Consider the following 26,660-nt stretch of genomic DNA (forward strand, 5'->3'; position numbering starts at 1 on the left):
AATTGTCACAGCACAATGCTACTGTTTCCAGCAAGGATAACTATGACTTTTTTTTGTAATCTGACAAGCAATGACTTAAGGCCAACGTGTCAAACTAATATGACATTTTAATTAATAGAACATTATGTATTTGTCACTAGAACACATTTAAATTTTAGGAAGATGCCAGGGTGCATCTTTGCAGGTGACACCCAGGTGTGCACAAGGTCTTCCTATTGTGGTGCTCTGTCTTTAATTTTGTGCTTTGGTTAGGCTGAATATACCAAATTACATAATTGTTTGGTCTAATTATTTAATAATGACTTGGTTTGCAATGTTAGGAACAACCAATGTAGTTACCTTGGTTACGAAGTCAATATATCCCACAGTCAGGAGACGCAGGGAGCTTTAAGTATTTTGGGATGAATGGGAGTGTCAACACATCACGCGCTTTTCAATGTTTTTTGTCTGAGCGTCCCGCCCCGCCCCGCCTCTCCCCGCCCCTCACTCGTGCTATTGGTCAACTCGACAAATACTCGTGTCTGATTGGAGGAAAAGTCTTCCTGATACCAACGTTGACGTGGAAACCAGGAACTATCAGTGGAAGAAGCGGTGTGTTGGCATTTTGAAGAAATTTAGAGCAAAGTACAATAAAACAGTTCTGTCATCCTGTCGCCAGGCGTTTCGTAATGCAGATACAGCAGCGCTAAGCGAATTATTCTCTGGAGAAACAAGAGCAGAGTAAGTGTCTCCGTGAATGCAATGAATGAAGCCTGAAGTTAACGTACTTACAGCTCTACTGGGATGTTTATTGTATAAACATATATCCATCTACTCTGAAGTATTACCAATGGCGTTAAAAATGACAATACGATAACTGTAAACTACAATACGATTTCTGCACGCGATAAAACTGTCGCCATGTTTCTACTGCAAAGACTTGCAAATACATGCATAGCCTAGTTGATATCAAGCAACATTAGTCTGTAAATACACACATACAGTAGCTGGTTTCATACTTAAACGACAGAGCATAGTAGGTGTGTTTCCACAATGATGACAGATAGAGAGCTGTACTTCCATAATCCAGACATCACAATGCTCCCAAACACCAAGCTGTGTTATATACCTTGCATGTACCTACACACTTTTTTAAGTACACTTGGCTAAAACTGATGCAGTCTAATACAACAGACCTGCAGTAACCTTCATTAAGGTTATAATGTTCATTAAAAATCTTTTAGAGGGCTGTGAGAGGTGTCGTACTCTTCTTATATTTGGTCTACTAATATAATTCAGTAAATATTGGAAACATATCTCATTATAATACAGTGTAATTCAGCAGCACCACAAACTACAGCCTCCAAAATGACCACAAAGTTGAATTAACAACTCTCTAAACTGTTTCAACAAAATTTTCAAAAATTATTATCTTCATTTCAGGGCTGTTGTATTAAACTAGTGAGATGTCTTTGTTTTATCTGCTTACCCTCTGGATTCAAGTCTGTATACCTGTAAAACTGTATATCACATCCTGTTCTTCAATGCAGTTTTCTAGAGGGTGACATAATACCTACAGTATTTCCTGGAATAAAATTTAGTTGTGCAGCCATGTGCAAACTCATTTGTGAGTCGATACACGTTACTCAAGGGGAGACATTCACCCTTAGATTAACGGGGATGGCACAGTACACCTTGTACAAGGTTACCTTGGCAGGTTTTACTGTACTGGGGATGGAACCCAGGCATTTGAGTTAAAAGTCATCATGAAATAAAATGCAAGACTGACTTACTAGGTATAATTATATTATCAATTAGGTTGAGATTATGCTAAGTACTGTTAATGACCAAAATATTATACCAACCTTATCACCTTTGCATCTAAGGTGTAAAATTACGTGTCTTTATACCCCTCTGTTGCAAACGCAAAATATGCTTAACACATCTCTGGCAACTTCAGATTGGAATGACCATGGATGATGACCGAGGCTACAAATGTGTTTCTTTTGCAATTTAGATATCGCCGCACAGTACAACACAGCCAACAAATCCGAGAGCCTACTGTGTCCAACTGTAAACATTACATTTGGACAATTTCCTCTCTTCCTTTTGTCCTCCTCTCACATCCTTTAATTTGCTGACTCTGGTTTCCAACCGCTGGAGAACAATAGCTGTGTATACATCCTCCTTCTCTGCTGGCACTAACAGTGTTTGAAATGTAGCTGAAAACAGTGTTTTTAGTGCAAGGTAAAATCCAGGTCTCCCAAGGCAGCGGTCTCCCATGAGAAGGTATCAGTCAGCACAGGCAGCCAGCCACGCTCCTTGAGCATGCTAATTCAGTCTCTTTCCTCTATTCCCCGGCCGCACCTCTAGAGTCTCCACCACTCTTGTTCTTCTTGGATGCACATAGATACTTTTTTTTCTTTTCATATTTTTCTGTTCTCCCTTGTGCACACCTGCTTACACATTTATCTTTCTGTCACAGTTAAACATGGTCTCTTTTCATGATAATCAATTATCATTAGCTGAGCAGGACTTGGTGGATATCGAGTATTATTTATCTAATCATGCGCAAATCTTTCAGACAGAGAACAGGTCAAAGGGATTCCAGTATCATCAGACAGCACTGGCCTGCCCGTCGTCTCATATTTGCTTTTTCCACTATTTTAAACAAAAGGCTACAATATTGATTGATGCAGTGTGTTGTGAGGGAGCCTGTCTGGAATTTAGAGCAGAGAGCTCACTGAGAAACAAGTATGTTGGGTGGATGCAAGAAACACACACTGATTTTTTTGCACTTTGTAAAGAAAAGTATTATATAGGTGTAATTATTTCTGTTGACTGTGCTGCACATGCACTTGTGTTGACATAAATGCACCCACAGACTGACATATATTCTTTTACACAAGCATAGTTACATGTGGAGCCTACAGATACTGTTTTTTTTATTATTTCTAGCTCTTTCTCTTTATATCTTCCCTGTGAGCTGTCAGGGTAATCAAGGAGAGCTCATGGTGTGAAGGGAAATGGTGTTAGACTAAATGAGATGGATAGGAAATGCACATACTGTGAACGTAACACACATGGAAGGTGGTGTGAATTAATTTAATTATGTCTAGCAGATGTATGTGAGAGATAAACCATCTGCCTGATCAAAACTGACTACTCTTCTCTATATATGATTGTGTATTAACTTGAATCCTTCCTGCAGATTTCACAAGTTATCTCAGGCTACAGTAACAGGAATGGAGCTATATCCGTATTTGATTAAACTAAATGATCAGGTGTAACATTGAGACCCAGCTGTGAAATTCGTTCATTCACAAGGTTGTTTTTCTACTCGTTTCTTGTCAGGCTGAGTAAGGAGAATGGGGAAGAAGGATGCCAGCGCAACCAAATTACCAGTTGATCAGTACCGAAAACAGATTGGTGAGTCTCCATTTATCCTATGGTTAATCAATTTGTGATCAACAGAAAAGTGTTCAACTGTAATTTTGGTAAGTGTTAAATCAAGCAACAATACTTGCTGTTGTGAGATGGTTTGACATTGGCTGGTTATGTAAAAAAAAAAAAGCTTGTTTATGTCATAGCATAACATAAACCCTCAGGGCTCAAGCTACTTTGCCATTAATTTTGCATTTTGTAGACTTAAGTGATTTAAAGATACATCAAAAACATAATCACTGTATTAAGTGACAATTAAAAAAAAAAAAAAATAATCCATGACACTTTTTGACAGCTGGGATTGGACCTTGACTTGTTTGTTTGTTTTAACAAAACCCATAACTCTATCTTTTGTGGGCAATTTTACCACAACACAAATCATTTTTATTGTTCTCATATAGAAACAAGCTGATGTCACACTTAAAGGTGCAGTGTGTACAATTTAGTGGCATCTAGCAGAACGTACTTGGCAGAAATGGTATATAATATTAATAATTTTAATTATTGTATAATCACCTGAAAATAAGAATCGTTCTGTTTTCGTTGCCTTAGAATGAGCCCTTTACATCTACATAGGGAGTCGGTCCTCTACCAAAGAGCCCGCCATGTTGCACTGCCAAGTTTCTACAGTAGCTCAGAACAGACAAACCAAACACTGGCTCTAGAGGGGGCCTTTCGCGGCTGCCGTAGGTTCTCCTACATGCTTGTAAGGGGAGTGGGAGGGGTATTCATTGAGAGAGAGAGAGAGCTAGAGAGTGAATGAAGAGAGTGAGCAACGCTGGTGAGAACAAAGCCATGAATCAGTTAAATAAAATGTTATTTTCCGATTGTTTCATGGCGGTTTTATTCTAAAACACAAATAAACACACCCACACCTCTGCACAACCCTGGGGAAAGCTGCCACATTGCTGGATTTTGTGCAAATGCAGGGCTTCATCCTGTCCGCTGTGGCCTCTCTGCTCTGCGTGTGTGTAGCTCAGCCCCGCCCTCGGTCAAGCAGACACACAGACCTGCAGCTCTTTATGCGTCCATGACACAGAGACAGAGAGCAGAGTGGAGCAGAGGAGAGAGACGGAGACAGCGATGTAACGTGGTCGCTACGCTACGAGTCTTGACCTCACACCCTGTGTGCTGTTATCGGCTGGGGGCTACACACCAACTGCCCAAAGGTTGACGCCCAGAAGCCTCCTGAATACAAGCAAAATAATATACATAAATAATAATAATAGTATTCCTTTTAAACCACATTCACTGAATTAGAACTAGTGTACAGTACAAGTTGTGGATGTAATTACACTCAGATACAACCAAGTAGCATCTGAGGCAACATCACTGATGGAAAGTGAATTCCATGCTTAAAAAACTGCCCCTTTGATGTCATGTCAGAAGCTGTTTTGTCAAAGTTTAATGCCAATCTAATCCTGCGGTATTTTGTTTCTTCTTACATCTCAAAGGCCTAACTAAGGCAATATGGTTGGTATCAATCATAAGTTTGGTCCCCTTTAGCATGCCAGCTGTGGTTGCTTGAAGATCACAGCTCATCATGTGTCTTTTTGTCATTGTTTTTCTTTTGTGGAACAAAACCAAAAGGTCACCATTGGCGAAGCTGGATAATTGTGAGCAGCTATGACCGACGCAAATCAAAGGGAAGTTCTTTTTTCCTCATAGCCTTAGTAGTAGTCTCATTAGACACAAAAGGCGCCCCCTAGCTCCAAGTAAGATTTTTGAACCAAATTGTGTTAGATGTTTTATAAAGCTTCCCTTGATCTAATGGTCTTGATCAATGAATACCCTCACCAGGAGCCCATACAAGGATTGAAATGGGTGAACAAAGTAGAGAAAATTAGTTCCCTAATAGAGATGGCAACAATTACAGCTGAAGAAGATGCGATGAAGAAAGTGACACACTCCAGAAGATGAAAATTATAAAACATTCAGGACATCTTGGAACACTGTCATGAAAAACGTACACAGTATCCTGCATGACTCTATAAATCATCTGTCCCAGAAAGTCCAAGAAATGGGTTTGTGTACAGAAGGTGCACTGTCACTCTTGACTGGCAGATAGATGTGCTGATTTTTCTTAAATTGGATCTTTGCCCTAGTTGAATGGATACAGCTTGAGGGGAAACCCCTCCCTTCCAGAAAACCAACCACACATTGTGGGCCCTAAATCTTAGTAATTTCTCTATTTGCATATGTATGCCTTTATTGTTCATTAAAAAATGACATTTAATTTAACCCTTTCATGCATGGTGTCCACTACAGTAGACAGATATTTGGAAGCCATCTTGAACCATTTAAGTTGTAGTACCATGTCCCAACTACCAGGTGGTGAACCCCCAAAGTGTTGTCTACAATTCCATCTGAATGTCATTTTTTACTCTCTCTGTGATTTTGTGATATTGAATAATAAATTCAAAATGGCGGAGGGTAGAGGAAATGCACCAAGTAGCTCAGGAATATCTGTTAAATACTTTTATTCTCAGAGAAAACAACAGGTAAAAAGTATATTTTTCAACTAAATAAGATGTTTCAAACTTTTATCAAGTTTTTAATAATATTTTTCTTGTACATTATTTTCTGTGACTGAAAATACATCTGTCCACTCCAGTGGACGTCATGCAACAAAGGGTACATTCTATCTATTGGGCCTAGGTCTTGTTTTTCAAATATCCTCTCTATTAATGTACCTATGTGTATTCATACCATTTGCTCTTAGAAATATATATATATATATATAGAGCCTATATTGATTTCCATAAATCACTTTTTACTCCATTAAGGCATGGTGTCCACTACAGTGGACAAATTTCAAAATTCAATATATTAAAAAAAAAAAGTTACTGACATGATTTTTTGCTCGTTTAAGAGTAAAAATAAACAATAAACAAGTGTTTTACTCTGCGATTTAATAATTCATGCATGAAGGGGTTAATGTATTAAATTTGTATTTGATTCTGTTATTACTATTATCATTATTATTACACTTGATGCACATTTATTTGAGATAGAATCAAATGTCATATTTTAACATAATATTTCCATATTATTTCATGCATATTTACTACTACATGAGCTACCGTCTTCATTAAGAAATGGACTATGTCACGACACACACATATCAAGATTGTCATTATTTATACGTCAAATAATGGGAGGAAAATTTTGAGCAAAGTGTTTCTTGGCTTCTTCTTCGGCTCCTCAGCATTGTTCTCCTGGCTTCCAGTAACTGTCGATGTAAAGGCATCCCAAATTACACCATGCACTGCACATTAAAACAACATACTATGTAATATCAGACTACTTAGCATTTATATTCGTATATGTATTCCATGATGAACAAAAACATCTTACTCTTTTTCTCTTCTGACAACTCGGGGCCTCTGCTTGTGGTGCTTTTTCTGGCTGGTATATCTGAAAGTCTGGTGGAGAGTTTCATATATGAGGTAATGGGTTTTGCAGGCCGAGGCGCAGTAAGAAAACATAAGACGAAGATAATTTAGTTTGTTTACTGTATGGAAAACAGAAAGTAACACAATCTGACTTTCAAAATGTCTGTGAAACAGGCTTTAGAAATAAATGTGCTTCAATTAAACCTGCTTATGTGTAAGAAAATAGCAAATACCATGGAACGCAATGCTGCTAATTGTTTATAATACACATTTTTGTGCACTGAGATCTGTAGGGTCATAGAGATTCGACCATATCCAGGTCAGTGTAGATTACCTAATCAACTGTGATTAAGATTTGTCAAATCTGGAGAGTGAGAACATAATTTTATCAGTGACGAGACAGTCATCAAAGCCACTGCAACACAAGAAGAATAGAACATGTAGAGGAAGCTGGAGCACAAGTTCAGGAATGAGGTTGAATATACAAGGGGAAAACCAAGATGTGTTGTGTTGTGTTGTGTTGTGTTGTGTTGTGTTGTGTTGTGTTGTGTTGTGTTGTGTTGTGTTGTGTATGGTCCTAACCCAAGAAGAGGTGACATTACCCAATAATGGCTGACTGAGCCCATTTCATAATCATATCTTGTGGCCTTTTGTATCCAATTTGAAATTTTATTTGAAAGACACTGGTGATTTCTTTGATCAGTTGTCCAAGGTGAACATTAATCAAGAGGATTCTGATGCCGTACTAGCTATCTTAGATGTGGTATCCCTGCATACAAGTAACCCTCATGAGAGGGTTTTGGAAGTCTTGAAGTTGTTTTTTCACCAGATAGATGGAAACAAAATACTTGTCTGGATGAGATGACTGGCTTCTTTCTATATTGTTCTTGTGTTGCTTGCAAAATTGCCCAAAAACGCACAGATTATCCTAGGTTTAATATTTCCTGGCGTTAACAAGACTCACTTTTTGTCACTTTCGAGCCAGATGGCCTCTTTCCTGAGTTCTTTCTTTTTTGTTTCTCTAAAAGAAAATCTTTCTCAGGGATGTGATAGCATGTTGAGAAATTACTCTGTCTTGTTGATATTTCCAGGCTATAAGGGCTGGGGTCTCATAGAGCTGCACAATAGTTGCATGTGTTTTCATATTGGGACAAAAGAAAAGGATGATTTAGCCTGCAGATATCCCTTAACCAGGGGTTAAAGTGGGATTTGGCAGGTGGGAGAACCCTAAGATCCGGTGTAGCAGTGCAGCAGGGAAAAATGACTCACCTCAAAATAACTCCCAAATTGATTTGCGCTGTGAGCTCCAGTGGACTTTTTTTTCTTTGTGGACAGGCTATGTGATCAGCTGACCTTCTTTTAAGGACCCATTTCTTGGCATATTTTTCTGGATCCCACTGGTCCAAAGGAGGCCCAACCAAAGAAGTGAACATCAGTGCTGAGACCTTGTTGATTTGTAGTTGTGTCCATTGTTACGTTATTATATTGTTCATTTCAGAGAATCATCTTTCACATTCAGCACTGCTAACAGACAAGACAAAACACAGACAAGCATAATAAACATTACTTAACTAAAAACAACTTACACAAAATAACATTGCACTATGAAATAAACACAAGTACATATTTACTTGACAGGCAGCATCAGATCTCCATCATCATTTATCTAGATCTCCTGATGATGTCACAGTTATAGGCGTATCCATTCGCTGTGATCACAGAGAACCTTTCGGTTCAGATCAGGCTGGGTTTCTGGTGACTGTAAAGAAAATATGCACAACCCAGTGAGATTACTGGCACTCATCAGTATAGATCAGCTGTGGAAAAAGCATGATGCTGAACTGGAACTATGTACTCATCCAGTGTACTCCTGGATCCTAGAGCCAATCAGACCTGGAGGATTAGAGGTCCTAATGAAGGCCACTGCTGAGGGTCAGAGGTGATGATGAGAAGGTATCTGCTGTTTCTGTTACTCCAGCTGCAGCCACTTCATCCTGCTGTTTGTGATTCTGCTTTTACCAAGAAAACATATAATCACAGATATAAAATACATTAGTCACAAACATATCAATCAGTCCTGCTGCTCCACATGCTGCCTCATAGTTCTTCAGCAGCTGAATGGACCTGAACTGCACTGATTTCAGACAGAGAAAGGCAGAACTAAAGAAATCTGGATTTACTGAACCTGCAGCCTGTTATCAGAACACAAAAGACAGACAAGATTAGGGGGTAGAGAGTAAGCATGAGAGAAATGAAATGAAAATAACACATTTCAGTGTAAAAGATCAATAACTTAGTGAAATCTCAGCGTGCAAGTGTATTCCAAAAGATGAAAAACAAACTAACTCTTCTGTCTTGTGTCAGTATCAGTCTGGAAAGATTCCAGATCAGTTTGTGACAGTTCAGACAAAAAGGTGCAGAATTCCCACACAAGTCATTTATATAACTCACACTTCAAATATTACTGAGTTACATCATGCACACTCGTGTTTGCTGTTTATCAGACAAAGCCTAACGTGACTTTGTTTACCTGAATCAGTTTATCTGTCTGACTACATCAGAGACAATAATGCTACAGTGGTTTACTGTCAGTCAGGAGACAGTAGTATGTTCATTTGTTGTTGTTATTACCAATTAATATTACCAATGTTATCGTGTGGAGAGATTATCAATAATGTTACGTTATGAATATGACAAATTCAGAGATAAAATAACATTGTCTCTTACTGTTCATCCAGTTCCACAGCAGAGAAACAGTTGAATAAATGTCAGGAACAAACTTGGTGAAGGCCAGCAGATGAATATCAGTTCAAACAAAGAAAAGTTTTGTGACTTTCATTCACCACAAACATAACAAAACACGAATATCTCATATTTTGGCTAAAGTTTTCAGCACAGTTAGTCTTTGAATTGCTGCTTCTGCAGTCTTCGCTTACCGTGGAGTCAACGAGCAGAAATACGGACAGTGCCGCTCTGCCATTGCAACTCACATTGTGGTTGGAGGGAATATTACACCCGAGGGCAAGCCGGACCTTTTTCTTTGCAACTTTTTCACGAAAGATGAACTCACTTGACATTATTATGTACTAAACTCCCAATCAGATTTATTTACTTATTAATTGAAGGCGCTGGAACACCATTCTGGATCATTACAGCAACTTTAACCCCTGCCCTTAGCTGTCAGCCAATGTGTAAAACCCAGCAGCTTCAACAAATGAGAGACAGACATAACATGACAAGCCACTTCTCCTTTTGTCACCTCCTCTACCAATGATGCTGGAAAACTCTTTTTTCCCCCCTTTTTCTCCTTGCTATTTAGTGTTTTCTTCCTCACTTCCTCTCCATATCCTCTTCCATCTCATCAATTCAAAAATATGTAACGCAGATGTCAGGGACACTTCGCTCTTCTTTCTACCTCCGCCTCCTTCCAACCCCTCAATTTCTACCATTTTTCCGTCTTTTTTGAAAAGAATGGCTATCAGGCAATTTCAGTGAACCACTGTTTAACAGCAAAGGTGGAAAACAGAGACAAGGGGAAAAAAGACATCAGAGAGGAAAATTAAGTCTTCAAAGATAGCATGGGGCTGTGTCTTCTGAGAGCAGGAATAGGCCACACATGGTAATTTAAAATCGTAATAGGGTGGCTTATTCATGGCACATCAGCAGTAGTCCAGGCTGGTTGTTGAGCTGTACCATCATCTCTGCTGGAGTGCTTTTGTCATGTCAGATGGCCATCAGGGGACCACTGTTGACACTCTCTTTTTAAATACCATTATTAAACCTGTTATAATTGACTGCACCAAGCTGCCCTCAGGAGAGGTAAAGCTATAGTGTTCTTACATGGAAGTGCAAGTGGTCAAGTAATGATTGCTGTTGCCTGCTGAACACATTAGGGAAAATTGTCCAAACAGATAAAGACACCCAAATGGCAAATTAGAAATTATTGATTTAAGAAGTAAGAAATAATAAGTAATAACCTTTTTCTGCAGGTATGTCTATGCTCCCTGTTGACACCTGAGATTTTACCTCCCTTCTCCTCTCCTGACATGATCCAAAGGACAAGGCCTAAATATCTCCCATGTGTCTGGCATCAGCCCTCCAGTTCCACTACTATGCATTCTGGCAGATGCCAGCGATCCGCACCATGTGGTCACTGACTATTTGGCCGCCATGCCAGATAGACACAGCAAAGCATGGAGAACTGTCGGACACGCTGTCAGTATGTTTGCCGAATTTTCCCAGGGCTCCTAGAGAGCACTGGACGGTGGGCTGTCTGTCCAAATAACCCCATCACTCTGCATGTGCTGCATAAGCAGGACGGCTAGTCCCCATGGACACAAACGCTCACACATATGCTTAATTCCACAGGTATGTTAGTTTTACTCTTGACACATTCATACACTCGCTTGTTGTCTTTTTCCCCCATACAAGTGTACAGTAGCTTTTTACAGTATTGTCTCAATTTTATTGCAAGCATATAGATAAAAGATAGATAGATAAAAGATAGATAGAGTCAATGGAATTACAGGTATTTATCAACTTCTTTGCTCCTGTGAAAACCTTACAGTTTCATTTTTCAAGGCATCATTAAGAAGTCGGTATCGCCTGTGATTTACTGATTAGAGATGAGTAGACAGACACCTGAGCGAAAAGACACAGCCCTTTCATTCATTTGAATCGGGGCAGCAGGAATGCCAACGCAGAGGGCTCTAGGAAAACAATGCAGGGTCATCTGGCAAAAAACTCAAACTGGACTTGTTGCTGTTTGCTGCAACGCAATGTGATGTCATAAGGCAAGGTGCTGCATTAGCCAATCACGTACATTCAATTGCACATTTCTGGTAGATTACTTAGCCTTAAGTAAGTGTTGTCTACCCTCCTTTCTTTTCTGCTTACTGCATCTTATGAGTAGTGTGAATTATGTATCCGTGGTGACCACCAATTAGCTAGCATATCATCCTACAGCACTACGTTGTCTATTTTTTCACCCTGCACCACTCTGTTGCAGTTACAGTTGGCAGGAAGGCATTTAATGCAACGTCTTGAAATAGCTTTTCTCATTTATGACAAGATCAGGTCTTGGTAAAGTTGCCACAGAATTTGAGCATCCACACACAGTATATTTGGAGTATATATGGCATAGGAACAAACGAATGACAAATAATATAGATTATTTTTTCTTCTGATGTTTCTTTTCATTCAGACAAACTGTGATACTTTTAGATGTTTACTCCTCTCGTAGCTTCACTTTAACGGCCAATTTGTGTGACACACAAATCACATACCTTTCCCCCTCCTTCTCTCGAGTGCTCAATCACATGTGGCTAATTTTAGCTAATACAACCTACCTGTCTCGTTATGCTTCGCGGAACAATAGCTCGAGATAAAAACTCATGTTCCCTCAGTCTTAATCAGACGCCATTTATAGGTGAACCCAATGACAAACGAGCGAGGAAGAACCATGAAACACACATCTAAGGGAATGTACAGTAAGTGGTGTGGGTGGTGGGAGGGACACTCTCACTTTTCTCTTGTCCTCTTGACAGGAAATCAGTGATGACTTCAATGAAAGGCGCACTCAGGGAAGCCTCTCAGCAGGCACTCTAGGCCGCCTTACAAGGGCTAATGTTCCTCTGAGACACGGCATTGTCGTTGCTGTACAGAAGGACAGTGATGCCTTTTGAGTGTGGCAGGCAGGAGCGGGGAGGGATTGGGGGGATGGCGTGTAGCCCAGTGCAGGTAGATAATTGGTGACAGAAAGTGTCTACAGCACTGGTGCAGCAGGGGAAACAGAAATGACGAATAGGAGTGCTCATAAGCCCAATGCAATATCATCAGGACTGCGTATGTTACTGTGTGTATGTGTGGCTCCAGACCTACACAAGCAAACCAGAGGAAAAAGGCAACGTGCCGCTTTAAGAAAATACAGGGCTATAATACAACAATATTACAACACTTTACACAGCCTGATGTAATTTTCTGGCTGTTCTCCTTCATATCAACATTTCATACTCCTACTTGGTGCAATTATTCAGATTTTGCTCCAATTAAGTATTGATTCTTACCAGATGGCTATGGTTGTATTGGGTTGTGATGAAATTTTTGCATGTAAACGTGATTTCTCTATGTAGACTTACATGGAGAAATCCCACACATGAGAAAAACAGCACAGGTGGATGCTTGCTTAAGTTCTTATATTGTTCTGTCTTTGAGTATCCTTCAGGATCCTGCTGCAGAAAAGAGACCTTGAGGATACAGATTTCCAAACAAAGCAAACAAGTATCAAAACAGAAAGTACAGATTGTTTGATTGTGAGCTTGTAGTACAGTAAAATAAAATAAAAATTTCTTTGCTGGTACCTGTTACAAAACAGAAATCATGGATTTCCACAATTTTAATCTGTTTCCTACATAGTTATATTGGCATTGTGGTTTCCTATACAATCCTGGATATGACCAAATATTGTAGTATATATCAAATACAGTACATGTTGATGTTGAAAAGAATTGTAGGAGTTGAGCAGGTCTATAAATCTCTGTTAAGTTTCAACTATTGACCGTTTACCAAACCCGGCCCCTGAGCAACAATTGTGCAATCAGTTTAGCAAGCATAACTAAGCACAGGAGGCCTGTCAAGATTTGGATTTCTCCGAGGGCTCAAGTGGTGCGCATGGGGCTCTAATAAGAGTATTACTCTCTATCGAAAGAGTTTGGAGGGTGATGTCTTCTTTCCAAAAGCATAAGTGTAAAGAATGGATAAAACTGTGTGTTATTTCCTAAGGCAAGGGGCATGTCATTAACTTACTATATTGATAGGCAGTGGTCATTTCAGCCAACAAAATCTACGGTTATTGGCTAGAAATGAGAAGCTTGCTTTGGTTGGTTTCTGTAACAATTCAAAGACCCATTGTTTCACAAATTACTGAGTTTTGATGGTAATCTGCTACTGTTGTCATTGTTAACTGCATATGTGTTATGGCTTAGTGAGCAGTCAATTTTCTCATCTGCATATTATATGCAAGATAAGATAATTACCACTGTATCATGTATATTTTTCCGTTAATTTTTTCACATTTCACAATGTATTTGGCTCTCTGTTTTGTTTGTTTTTCTTCTCGATAGAAGTGGTGTAATTATATGCATATCAAGTTGGTGCAAGACTATTTAAAAAGCGGCATTATTAATTAAAAAAGTAAGACTTGCGTACCGACTCCAAGACACAAAAATCTATTCAAATAAATAAAGTTTCAATCCAAGACGGATCTGTGTCAGGTAAAAATGTTGCCATATACACACACACACACTAATAGGCTGATATGATGTGGTTAACCATCCAACATGCCAAGTGTGAGGAACATCTCAAAGCAATTAACATTTCAATCTACATCTCAGAGTAGTGCAAAGGTAATACATTAAAATATCGACAGCACATAAAAAAAATGCAGTTATAAGCTAGAAAAAGGGAAACCTTAAAATGTTGTACAAAAGCATCTTTGAGATGCTCTCCACACACATGCATTGTATTTTACTGTTAACATACACAGACATTTTTGTGTCATGGTCGAGACAATGAAGATATATCGAAATATCGATATTGATTCATTGTTTTTCTACGTGGCCAAAGGGAACCGTAGTATTTTATGAAGCCTCTTGTAGTCTTACATTATCACAACCAGCCATTTGCAGTCTGAAAGTCCCTGCACCATTTTTGTGAATGGTGAACAACCTCAGGTGCCCTCCAATCAAATTTCCCCCTCTCCACTTTCTGACAAGTGGAGGAGACATCCAGTGAATTCCCACTAGTTCAATGTCTGCTCCTGGCAACATGCTCCCCATTTCTATTAGCCCTCCACTGAGTCTGAGGGAGGTAGAGGAGGAATCCGGGACCAGGAGGGATGGGGGGGGAGAGAGAGAAAGCGCTTGGAATTGAGTGTGAGATCTAGGAAAAAGTGTGAAAAAGATAAAATGAGTGTGTGGTGAGACAGAGCAGCTGCTTAATGCCAGGCTAACGGTCATCTTCTCTCTCCTCCACGGCACTCCCCAGAAGAGGAGAACCACTGCTCCCCAAGAGACATGATACTCAGTGGTATGCAGCTCTGTCTGTTTGTTTTCAGAACCACAACACACATACACCTCCTTATCCTTCCTCTTTCACAAGCTCATTCTCACTCTTTTCTGTTCCACACCCTTTCCTGGTGGATATGGACGTGTCTCTCCTCTCACCCGCCCTTCCTCCTTGTTCCCTCTTTCAATGTAAATGAGGCTTAATTGGCTTGGAGTAAAAACTCCAACCGGCCCCCCGCATGTCAAATCACCAACTGAGAAAACCTCGAAGCTGACCTGGGGGCTTGGTCTCTCTCTCACACACATATTTCTCTATTACACTGTATGTGTCTCCTTATGAGGACTGTCCATTGATTCCCCAACCGATAACTTTAACATTATCTATCATGCTTAACCTCAAGTCTTACCCTAACCTTAACTTTATTCTAATTCAAAATTGAACCCTGAACTAGATTACTTAAATAACCCCTTTATGGACTTGCTAATATTTCTACAATCTGAGCATAGAAATTGGTTCTCACAAAGATAGTAGTACCAGAACACACACACACACACACACACATTGCTCAGCAAGCTGTTGCCTTTCCACCCTATTGTTAGCAAAGTTCCTTTTCCTGCAGTGTGTTGTTTCTAATTAGACCAAGACAGCCGGCTCTGCCTCATGTGAAACACACACAGACACACACACATGTTTTGCCAGGTGGCCGGCTTGCCGACAAGACTCACCCTTGAGAGTTGAGCTCATGGGAAGTCAACCGAGCACAGGTGAATGGTGTGCAGCTCAGGCCGGCGCTAAGCTCAGCATAAATATTAGAAATAGCTAAGCAGGCTCTGTCGAAAGGTAACAAAATCTGGCTAAAATCACCAATAAAACTTAACAATTAACATTTTATATCTTGGTTTTGTTATTAATATTAAGTTGTGGTTTTCTGGGGGGTTAGCTGGGGGGACTATTTCTTGGCCAGACAAAGTGACTTCCTGAAGTGGCCAAGAAATGTTCCCCCACATCACACTATTCCTTTTAATACAATAACAAAACCTTTTTTTTTTCTTTTTTTTTTTTCTTTTTTCAGGTAAGCAGGACTATAAAAAGACAAAGTCAGCCTTAAAGGCCACACGACTGAAAGCTGAAGCAAAGAAGAATTCCTCTGGATTCAGGGTGAGACTGGCTTGGACTTTTCTTTTTTTTTTTTAGATTACTGAAGTCTGTATCTGCATGTCTCCTACTATTTCTGCCTGCCTGCCTGCCTGCCTGCCTGCCTGCCTGCCTGCCTTTCTGTCTGTCTGTCTGTCTCGGACCATCTGTGATTCTGCTTGTCTGTCTGTCTGCCAACCATCTTCTTTCCATTTCTCTGTCTATTTGCCTTCCTGTTTGAGAGTATGTCTCACTAGATCACATTCAATATCCCAGACTCTTGACTTTTAATGCTACTCACAACTTACTGTAAGTCTTTTGAGATTCTAACAATGTATCAACCTGCATTTTGTAATGTGCACTCCCTGCCTGTCCTTCGAAGAGCCACACAGTTGTTCAAAACTTTAGACATCACTCACAGGATTCAAATTCACATTTAAGTTTTCTTATTATATATAACAGAGAGAGAAATAGAACAAGCAGAGAAGGAAAACAAAATGAATAAGAAAGTGATAAGATAGATTTGGGTAATATGAAAGTGAAAGAAGGGGAGAAAGGTGTGTCTCTCAATTGCTGTGTCACACTGCAGCGATTAGGAGCTGTTGTGCAGGCAAAGATGGATGACTCCACGTTTATCACTCTGGCAAACGTGGCTCTGTGTACGCTTTTCCTCATTCAGTCAAACAGTTTTACTATTTCACAGCAGAGCCCACAGTAAGCCCTTGCTACTAAAATAGCTCGAAAAAAAAATCAGCTGTCATAGATTTTTAAATCCTCTTTGAAACTGCAGATACCATCAGATGAAATCAAGTCCTCAGATTTTTTTATTTAACTGTTTAAAGTGAAAGTCAGTTATAAGAAAACACAATTCAGACACATCCAATATTATTGTTTTGAACGTGTTTATTTTCCTTCATGGCATTGAAAATCGTTTCTGTTTACAGTACATCAAAAGCCAAAAGGCTTCACTTCCTCATTAAGCTTCAGTTGGCACGTAGTACACAGAGATGAACAAATCATAGCGGGGATTAAACAGTGGGTGAAATGGTCAGGTTTTAAAATATGCATCTCTTAGACACGCAAGGCCTCATTAAGCACGTCTTTAATCCAATTAGATTAGTCCATATCTTGAAATATTGATATTGCTCATGAATAATTCAGGTTTTTCACGCCCAAGACGAGGGGAATTTTCAGAGGTCGGATTAAAAATACCTCTGGGACGAGGATATTAAACTGACTTAGACCTCTTGGCCCCCGATTTCGATTGAAATTCAGCCCAAATGTAATGGATATTTGGTCACGCTTGCTTTCCCATCGAGTCCTTTTTAACATTATATAAAGTTGCGATTTTTACACAGCCCTGTGATGACAGTCGAAAGCCCCCACTTTCTGTCTCTGAACCTTTGGTTGACAGCAATGATTTGGCTGTGGTTTTTATAGGCCCAATTTGGATTTTGGCGTGTTCTTCTCTTCTCTTCTCTTCTCTTCTCTTCTCTTCTCTTCTCTTCTCTTCTCTTCTCTTCTCTTCTCTTCTCTTCTCTTCTCTTCTCTTCTCTTCTCTTACCATCTCTCTGGTTGAGATGCTCATCTCAGATGCAGCTGGCATCTCAGAAGGGCCAAGCAGACATGCGGGCACAGAGAATCTGGCAGCTGCCAGGACAGGCTGTCTTGGGGCTGTCCTAGTAGCAGAGCAGTCTGGATAAGTTGGCAGAGAAAAGGGACGGAGAGACTGAGAAAGTGAGAGAGAGGGAGAACTTCTGTTCCCACAACAGTGATCAGTTGTCGGGCTGCACAAAAACGTTGACCTGAGACGTGTCGGAAACCTGCCACCTGTTGTATCTGCACGTACGAACGCACACAAGTCATGGTGTGTTTACGGGAGTAGTGTGTTGTTGCCTGAATGCAGCTCCTCTAAAGAGTGGATTGCACGGGGTCACAAAACCAGCGTGAAGTCTGCTGCAGTCTCTCCACAGGTTGCCCAGAGAAGAAGAAGATGCGCCTTCAAAGTAGCTCCAGCACACTAGCTTGCAGCACAGGAAACAAGCCTGCTGCCTTGTCTAATTGGCACACCAGCCTTCTGTTCATTTCTATACTGTTTTCCCTGGGTCTTATTTAGCTGCTGAGCCTAGAAAGTTGGAGAAAAATGCTTATGGAATTGGCAGAGGATGGAGGCTACAGATAAAGACTCTGCAGTGTTTGCAGGGGCAGTCGGGGTGCTGATCCACACTTTGGAGACACTCAGAAGCCAGACATTTCTCTGTTCTCTGTGTACAGTAGGAGCAGTTGAGATTGAACCTAAATGAGTGTAGCTGGTCCACCTTAAAGGTCAGTTCACCTTAAGTGAGCCTGGTTAGGTTAGGCCCATTGTCCCATTGTCACTAACCCGTTGTCACTAATTTTGGAGCTAACCCCCTTCACTTTTCCAGCAGTTGGGGAAACAACAGACGTGACTTTTCTTGGTCTTGAGAAGCTGTAGCTTGTATTAACTGACATACTGTAAGCTGTGCTGTACATTTACTGTCAGATTGACAACATACTACTAACCTTTTCCTCTGCTCTGCTCACATTCACTGTCACTTTTCTGCCGCTCGCTCAACCACATGTTCGCTACACACACACATTACACACTGCCCTAAAGGAGCTACGCCACTTATAACAGTACCTTTCACGTAAATGTCCTTTGAAAAACGAGGAGAGGGAGGATTCTGGGATTTGATGCACAAGTCGATGACTCAAAACAATTCCACGATAACGTAGGGTGTGCTAGTGAAAATCATTAGTAGCCCAATGATATTGATGAGCTTGTGAAATTAAAGCAGCAGCACTCATAATTCTGCAGCAGCGCACTGCCACTGCAGTATGAATGTAGGGGAAACTGCTCTGGATATCTTCCAGCTGTCATTTGTGAATATATGTTGTGAGGCAAGTAAGACTGTATGGAACAGCAATTTTTTTTTTTGTCGGTAAGAATGATAAATATTTTAAGTCTGTGAATCAACGCAGTTTCTTTGACCATTAAGCTTAGAATTCCTAGTTTGGTAGCGATATGTTTATACAAATACAATTTGAGTCATGAAGCTGGTTGTCTGTTTTTTCTTCAATGGGCCATTCTAACTACCAGTAATTATTGAGCATCATCCAGTGTCATTTCTAATAAACTCTTGAATAAAAAGTATCAGTTAAAACAGTGGATGCTGTGCTGAAAACCTGGATCCAAACAGTAGTGTCTGCCCTTCACACAAGTCATGTTGGATCTGTTATCTGTGCTGGCCATTAGGTTTATGAGGCGTCATTCACATTTTCAAGTTGGTTAGGAGCGTTGAAAGATAGCACATAGGAATTTGTAGGTTTTATGGGCTTTTATGCCATTTAATGTACAGTAAGCTGAAACAAAAGAGTCAATGGGTTGTGACAGAGGTAAGACTTTTCCAATTCACTGAGATGTTTTCTGTCTGTCGTAAAGCATGTGGAAAGACATTTAGTAATGTAAAAGGTTTATGGCATTTGTTACATGTTAAATTCAATGATTATTTTTATAATTATTTGTAAAAAATCCTTTATAATAATAATAATTTTTTCAGATTATCCTAGTCTCTTCATAATCTACTTCATTATCATGATAATGAAGTAGATTTTCGCTGATACAAGTCGATTCGATACATATTCGATGATGAATTCATAATTTAAAATTATGTAGCATTCACTTTTTTCATCCTTTAGTATGTGAGAATTATTATGTTGATTGATGAGATTGTAAATATACTATATTTGGTGTGTTAGTTGGACAAAACAAGTGATTTGAATCAATAATCAATCAATAGTCGCAGGCCTACAAAAGATATTGATGAGGATGAGGGTGGAAGTATATGAAGGGTATCTCATCAGTGTAGGAGGAAGATACAAGATGTGTTTCAAGGGCAAGGAATGATTATAGTATCAAAATGAGTCACTTTTTACAGTAAAAAAATCACCAACAACTTTTATTTAACCAGTCATGTAATCAAACCTAATGGCTGATATTTGTTGCTATGACTTGTACAGAGGAGACATGCTTACCAACAGCAGCCCAAATGCACCAACAGTTGTTTGCAGTTTGTGTCTTTCTGCCACCCACACACAGCCACAAACACACAGACTCTCTCTTGCTTAGTGTGTAGGCGCATACAGACTGACATACACATACACACAAACATTTATACGCACACAAACAAACCCAGGAGGAGAATAAAAGGCGAACCAGATGAGGTGATGTCTGCTGAGCTGTGGCTTGTCACCAGGGTGACAGGCACCCAGCTCCCAGCATGCCGAGTGCGCTGCAGCTGCCGCCATAGCTGAGAGAGCCACATGATGAAGATGATGATGTGCTTGGGCCCCATCCAGGGGTCTCCATCAGAATGTGGGCATAGAGGCTGTGTGTGTGTGTGTGTGTGTGTGTGTGTGTGTGTGTGTCTGAGTGGGCGCACATAAATGTGTTTGTGAGACCAGGCAAGAGTCAACACAGTGGGCCGCTCTCCTCCAAAACAATGATCTCAATCAAGTACAGGTGTTTTCTACAATTCAAGTGTTTTCACCAAAACCCCTCCAGATTGTTTTCACAGACAAGAGAAGCAGCTGTTCTCTTTCTCTCTGAAACCTGAAGCAAAGAAAGGGGGGGAAAAAAAAAAAAATAAAAAAAAAAAACTGAATTGCATTATCGCGTGTCCTTTTGTTTCAGCAGCAATTCAACAAAATACTTACCTACGTCCGAAGCACACCACTTTCTTTGCGATGTCGCTGACAGAATTACAAACGCTTCTCTTTGTCATGTTTTTCAAAGCCTTGCGCAAGAACTCAAGAAAAAGCAGAAAACAATCAAGCCTCCGTGATTTGATAACAGTTCTCTTTTCTCTGAGGCCTAGGCAAAATAGAAAAGTAAATCAAGCGAAGGGAGCCTGGCAGTTAATATATGAAGCTAAAGTGCATGAAATTTAAAAGTTTTCCAATTAAGCAAGGACTTTAAGCTGTTTGGAAGCTGCCGGGATGTAGATAAATGTGGGTTGAGGCTAATGAAGACCAATGCTGCTGATGACTAGGCACTACAACATGTACACAGATAGCTGTGGATGCTGTGACGCCTTTTAATTGTCCCCCCCCCCCCCACCCTCCGCCCCTCCCCACCTCCCCACCCCCAGCCCCTTCGTCAGAGAGCAATTATTATTAGCCCCTCACCACCCCTCGTTTGTGCAGAGCCTTATCTCTCACTTGTTTTCTCTCTCATTCTCATTGTTAACTCTTTTTTTTTTTTTCTTTCTCTTTCATTCAGCAGTTTGGCCAGTGGGTTGAATTTGCAGTCCTGTGTGCGTGCTACGTATAGCAATTACCGAACTGATGTTTTCTCAAATTGTCATTCAATTTTTTTGTTTGCGTCTGTTTTTTTGGGTTTTTTTTTTTAACATCTATTATGGCTCTCTCTGTTTAGTCTTGTTTGCTTCTTTCCTGTTTTTCATTTCCTCTCACTGTAACCTTGTATCACCTCAGCCTGTCACTCATGAATACAACAGGGCATTTAAGACTGATTGAGTATAACATGATTCAGGAAGTTTTTCCCCCCCAAGTGTCTTATAGAATCCAGAAATGGAAGCTCTGTATGAGTTGCCTTAGAGCACACATGAACTTATAGCTATCTGCAGAAATTAAAATCATATGTTATGACTGAGTTTATGCAGGACTAGAGTCATATGTTTTGCTTTCACTTGTCATGACACCTTTGTTCTTGCGGCCCGGTTTGCACGTTAAAGCTAATTACCACGTTCAAATCAAATATTTCTATTTGAGTAACCCCCAATCAGACTGTACTCTGCACTCTTTTAAAGCTCTCCAAGCTCTCCAGTGTTGATTAGAAAGTTTGCTGCTAATGAGTTCTCTTGATAAAGAATAACTGGCATTGTTCAATACTCTGAGTGGCCCTAATGAAACTCCAGCTGATGAAGATTGTAATCGTGTGAGCGCCACATAATGAACGAGCGCCCTAAATTTCCATTTTCAAGTTGAATGCCACTCCTCTGGAAAGCCTCAATTTGTTTGACAATTAACCAATAGAAAATCTTAAGAAAAAATAGGCCATTCTGTTGAAGAAAGTTAAACTTCTCAGTAAAAATGGCAGGAGAACTGTGGAGATTGATTGCAGATAGAATATATTATAATACTACGGTCACTCACTGCTTGGCTTCTGAAATGTGATACTGTATAATTTGCAAGGTCTTTTTTTTTTTGCTCCAGTTTTACTCCATAGCATATTTCTTATTAATCTTTTTGCATCAACAGAAAACTGAAATAAATCAATAATTAATTCTTCAGATATATGTGCTGTCACACTTAACTGAAATTAAACTTTACAAACCCCAAATATAGTCTACTCAATTTTTATTACTTTTGAAAAAGTGAAGCAAAATCTGACCTTGGGCCTGGGTTAGATGAGGTGCTGTAGTTTTCTGATCCACCATAACTAACATCATCTACTTGATGTGAACATATACAATACAGTATGCTGTTAATTGTGTTATGTAACTGCTATGTTTACCGTCAGTGTCACGTTTCTCGCACTTTAATTTCATCAGGAAACAATTTCCCAGAGTGAATCTCTCTCGAAGCAGTTAAGAGTGTATGTGTCATTAATGTGCAAATGGCTCCATCAGAGTTAGAACACCTACTGTGGAGACCTGGTTTACAATTAAAGATTCTGAAACCATTTGCACACAAATGCAGATACATTCGAAAACATGTCTGTTTGTGTGTCTTGGACTTCCATCAACACTGAGATGGTGTTTTTGGCTGCTAGAAATCAAGGCTTTTTGCAAATTCTCCCAGAGTGGAGATCTTTAAAAACACCAATTGTGTGTTGTGCGGACAGGAAACACATAATGATTATCAGCTTGTTTACATTTTCACAAACAGTGACAAACATGTCTGTCATGTCTAACTCTATTTGATTTCTTATTTTTGTGTGTCAGGCAATACTATACATAAAAAAACAACATTTTTTTTTGGGCAATATATCGATACTATATCGATATCATGTTATGAGACTAGATATCGTCTTAGATTTTGGATATCATAATATCGTGATATGGCATAAGTGTTGTCTTTTCCTGGTTTTAAAGGCTGCATTGCAGTAAAGTGTCATTATTTCCACATTACTGATGATTATCAAAAACCTCATTGTGTAAATATTTTGTGAAAGCACCAATAGTCATGCCTACAATAATTTTGTAATATTGATATCAAAGAATGTGGTTAAAAATATTGTGATATTTGATTTTGCTGAATATTCTTCATTAAGAGTTGGCTTTGTGGCTTCCTTTTATTTGGTGTTTGATTTGTGATTTGTTTGGAGGACATGAGAGAGAGTTACTATACTAAACTATACCATACGTGGGAATGAATTATTAAATTGTGCCCACTACTGTAATTAGTTTTGTCTCCATGACACTTCCCGGGCTCCGTAGACTAGTGAACTTTAAAAGAACAAACAGAAAGAAATGTGGACAGGATGTGTTTGTCACAGTTTTTTTCATATTTACCTGCAATACTGTGGACTAGGCTTAATTTTATTCGTACTGTTTGCATCTCTTTGCACCAAAACATGTTTTTTTGCTTTAGTAGCTGATATGAAAGTGTGGTGATTGACAGTCCTATAATTACATTTGTCTTTTAAGTACATCCACATAACTTAATGTTACAGTTTAAATATATATATTTTTTTCATTTCAAAACAAGCTAATAAACAATATATTCTTACTCACTCAGTCTATTAGGAATGCAACTGTTTTAGATGAAAAGAAATACAATAGGGACTTGGCAAATATAGACATAAATGATGAGTATTACAGATCACTGCAGACAGATTGAAACAAAGTAGAGCTGCTCCTCAGTGTAAAGACAGATGAGGGATCAGGCAAAAATATAATTAAGAAATAGTTCATCAGTACACTATGTTTATATATATATATATATATACTGCTTTTTAAAATCTTTTCTTTATTCCTGTCAGGATGCTTTTCTGGTCATCGCAGCAATCCTGTTCTTTGTGCTCTGTGTGTACGCCTTCTTCTACCTCAACCTGAGCACCGAGATTAACCTGGATGTGGACGTGGATTAAAAAGAGGTGGACATTGGCCAGGACAACTTCTTTGTTTCTGCACTTCATACACAAAGACGAGGATGAAGAATGAATATATACAGTCACGGGACTGTGTCCTGATGGTCATCTACTGTATAAAGCCCCAAAACACAAAGCCTTTTTACACTCGAACTGTCTCTTCAGGACAAATGTAACAAGGCATCAAAGAAGTAAAGATTCAGGTCATTTTTGAGATTTGTATTGTTTTGCAACTTTAGACGTTAAATGTCTTTTTTTCCTTTCATTTACAAATATGTTTTGGGTATTTTATGCCTTTTATTAGAGATTAAACTGAAGAGATTATAGGAAATTAGGGGAGTAAGATAAGGATCAACATGAAACAAAGGTTCCTGGCCAGACCCAAACCGTGGATGCTGCAGTTTATTTTTGGCGCCCTCTCCTCTAATTTTCTGATTATTGATATTTTTATTGTCATGTATCGAAAATTATACTGACATTTGTTACACTATAAATCAGCATCCATACCTGCATTTTTTTAAACCAAGGTCCGACAGTAGAGCTTTAATTCTCTTTCCATGAAAAAGACAGACCTCTTCCTTCATGGCACTGGTTTAACATCTGTTGCAAAATCTACATTCAGCAAAGAAAAACGAGCCTCTTTTTACACAAGTCTTCCAAAACTACAGTCACGACCGAGCTCTGTTAATCATATTCTGCGGAGTCACGTCCCACTGTTTTCTCCACTAATAGAAAAATGTAAATCTCCATGCTGAACCTCTCATCACATTGAGACAAACACTTGCCTCACATTCCAGTGCACAAACCTCTCCTCCCCAGATATCTGGAGATCACAAAGTGTGAGATTAGAATCCACAAAGCCCTCGTTCTGATTGAACATGTGTGCAGAATACAGAACAACATATTCTAACTGCTGCACATACATGCAGCACAGAGACAGGCATCTGCAGGATTAGCATTACAAATATGATCCTGTTCTTTCATTTGGATGTAAATTACAGAGATGAATGATGACTGAATAGAGGTGAGCCTACATTTTTCTCATAAGGAACATCTCGATGATTTCTCTCCTCCTAGTCAAATGTCTGTATTGTTGTTCCCTTAAGGATGACATGTTTCTATAGACAGGAATATGAAGGTTTATCAATGCCTCTTTATCCCACTGCTTTGCTCTTTGTGCACTAGTCTTACAAGGTACAAGGACTGACCTTCCATTAACCATTTCAGTCCAAATGCTCCCACTGTTTGAGAGATTCTTTGTGAGCAAAGCAAAAGCAGAGTCAGAGGCTTTTATTTAGTCCATTTGCCTTTTTTTTTTTTTTTTGAAATTGTGCATTTTTTCCATGCGGTTATCTAATCATATTCATTTTTTGCTCTCAGTGCATCTCAGCTACTTTCTACCAAAGGCAATACAGTCATCTGTAAAGCAGTTGTTTTGACTCGTTTTTATATTAGTGTAAAGCATAAAAAGCTCATACCAAAATTCACAAGAGGTCTTATGACATATAGACATTTCTAACATGTTTTTTTTTTTCAGTCTTTTTTACAAACAAGTCTTATGTCTGTGGTCTGTCGCTGATATGATTCTTGAAACGTGAGACAGATTTTGAGCTTTCAGTTTCTGCTTTTTTCCCCTCTTTTCTCCCATGACCTCCTGACCTCTAGTAAAAGACTGCATGTCAAAGAAACCATTATGATAAGCGTGCACCCATACCCGCAACCCAATGGCTTTTATCTGGCCTTGGTATATCTAGACCCCCCTCTTCCACCACTGTGAGTCATTCACATGTGTAACAATAGATAGCCTGGCCTAATAGACCTTCATATGTGACACCTCATCTAAAGGGTCACCATTACCAAGTACAAGAGCTCTGACATCAGCACAATGGAAACAATCTGACAGCATGAGCTATTTATTCAGGCCCATGTTTGGCAGAGCTATTTTTCACAATAGTGTAATAGCACTAACCTTTATACAATAGTGTAATGGTTAGTGCTACATGTTGTGCTATCATTGAATTGATTTGTATGGTATGTAATCATTTTTGGGCGCTTTATCATTATGATACCTGATACTGTGTGATATATTGTCATTATTCTGCATTTCTTCACTGTAATTAAACTGCATTCAAAATTAAAATGATGTATCTCTCTTGTAAAGAAATATAAGATAAAAAAAAAAAAAACAAGAATAATGGACCTTTTTTCTGTAATTTAAATTAATATTATGTTATCTTAAGTATGTACCAATACAGTATGTATCAGCATCTGGCTACGTGACATTGGGGGAAGATATATGTTATAATTTATGAGTTTTAAACTTTAAAACAGAACCTAAAGACTAACACAGATGAAAAAGTTGTTCATACCTCGCACAAGCAGATACATATCTAAACTGCTCCATGATGCAAAATGATCTTTGTGATTGCAAATATTAAATTATGTAAAGGTTGTATTTAAATACAAGAACAGGGGATCAAGCTGTATATACTTGAGATAATGCCTTG

General features: G+C 39.2%; 1 protein-coding gene across 3 annotated transcripts; it reads left to right on the forward strand.

The window, feature by feature from the left end:
• The first annotated feature begins 538 nt into the window (after positions 1-538).
• On the forward strand, positions 539-26,293 carry triqk (triple QxxK/R motif containing). 3 transcript variants are annotated; one of them, XM_067613092.1, is made up of 5 exons: positions 539-720; positions 3,334-3,408; positions 14,862-14,903; positions 15,955-16,040; positions 24,046-26,293. In XM_067613092.1, the coding sequence occupies exons 2-5, from the start codon at positions 3,348-3,350 to the stop codon at positions 24,151-24,153; spliced, it is 297 nt and encodes a 98-aa protein (XP_067469193.1). In that variant the 5' UTR covers positions 539-720; positions 3,334-3,347; the 3' UTR covers positions 24,154-26,293. The 3 variants fall into 3 exon arrangements, with proteins under 3 accessions (XP_067469193.1, XP_067469194.1, XP_067469195.1); XM_067613093.1 differs by having other exon boundaries at positions 14,865-14,903; XM_067613094.1 differs by lacking the exon at positions 14,862-14,903 and having other exon boundaries at positions 542-720.
• The last annotated feature ends 367 nt before the right edge of the window (positions 26,294-26,660 follow it).

This window comes from Thunnus thynnus, chromosome 15 (genome assembly GCF_963924715.1).
Source record: "Thunnus thynnus chromosome 15, fThuThy2.1, whole genome shotgun sequence".
Taxonomy (NCBI): Eukaryota; Metazoa; Chordata; class Actinopteri; order Scombriformes; family Scombridae; genus Thunnus; species Thunnus thynnus.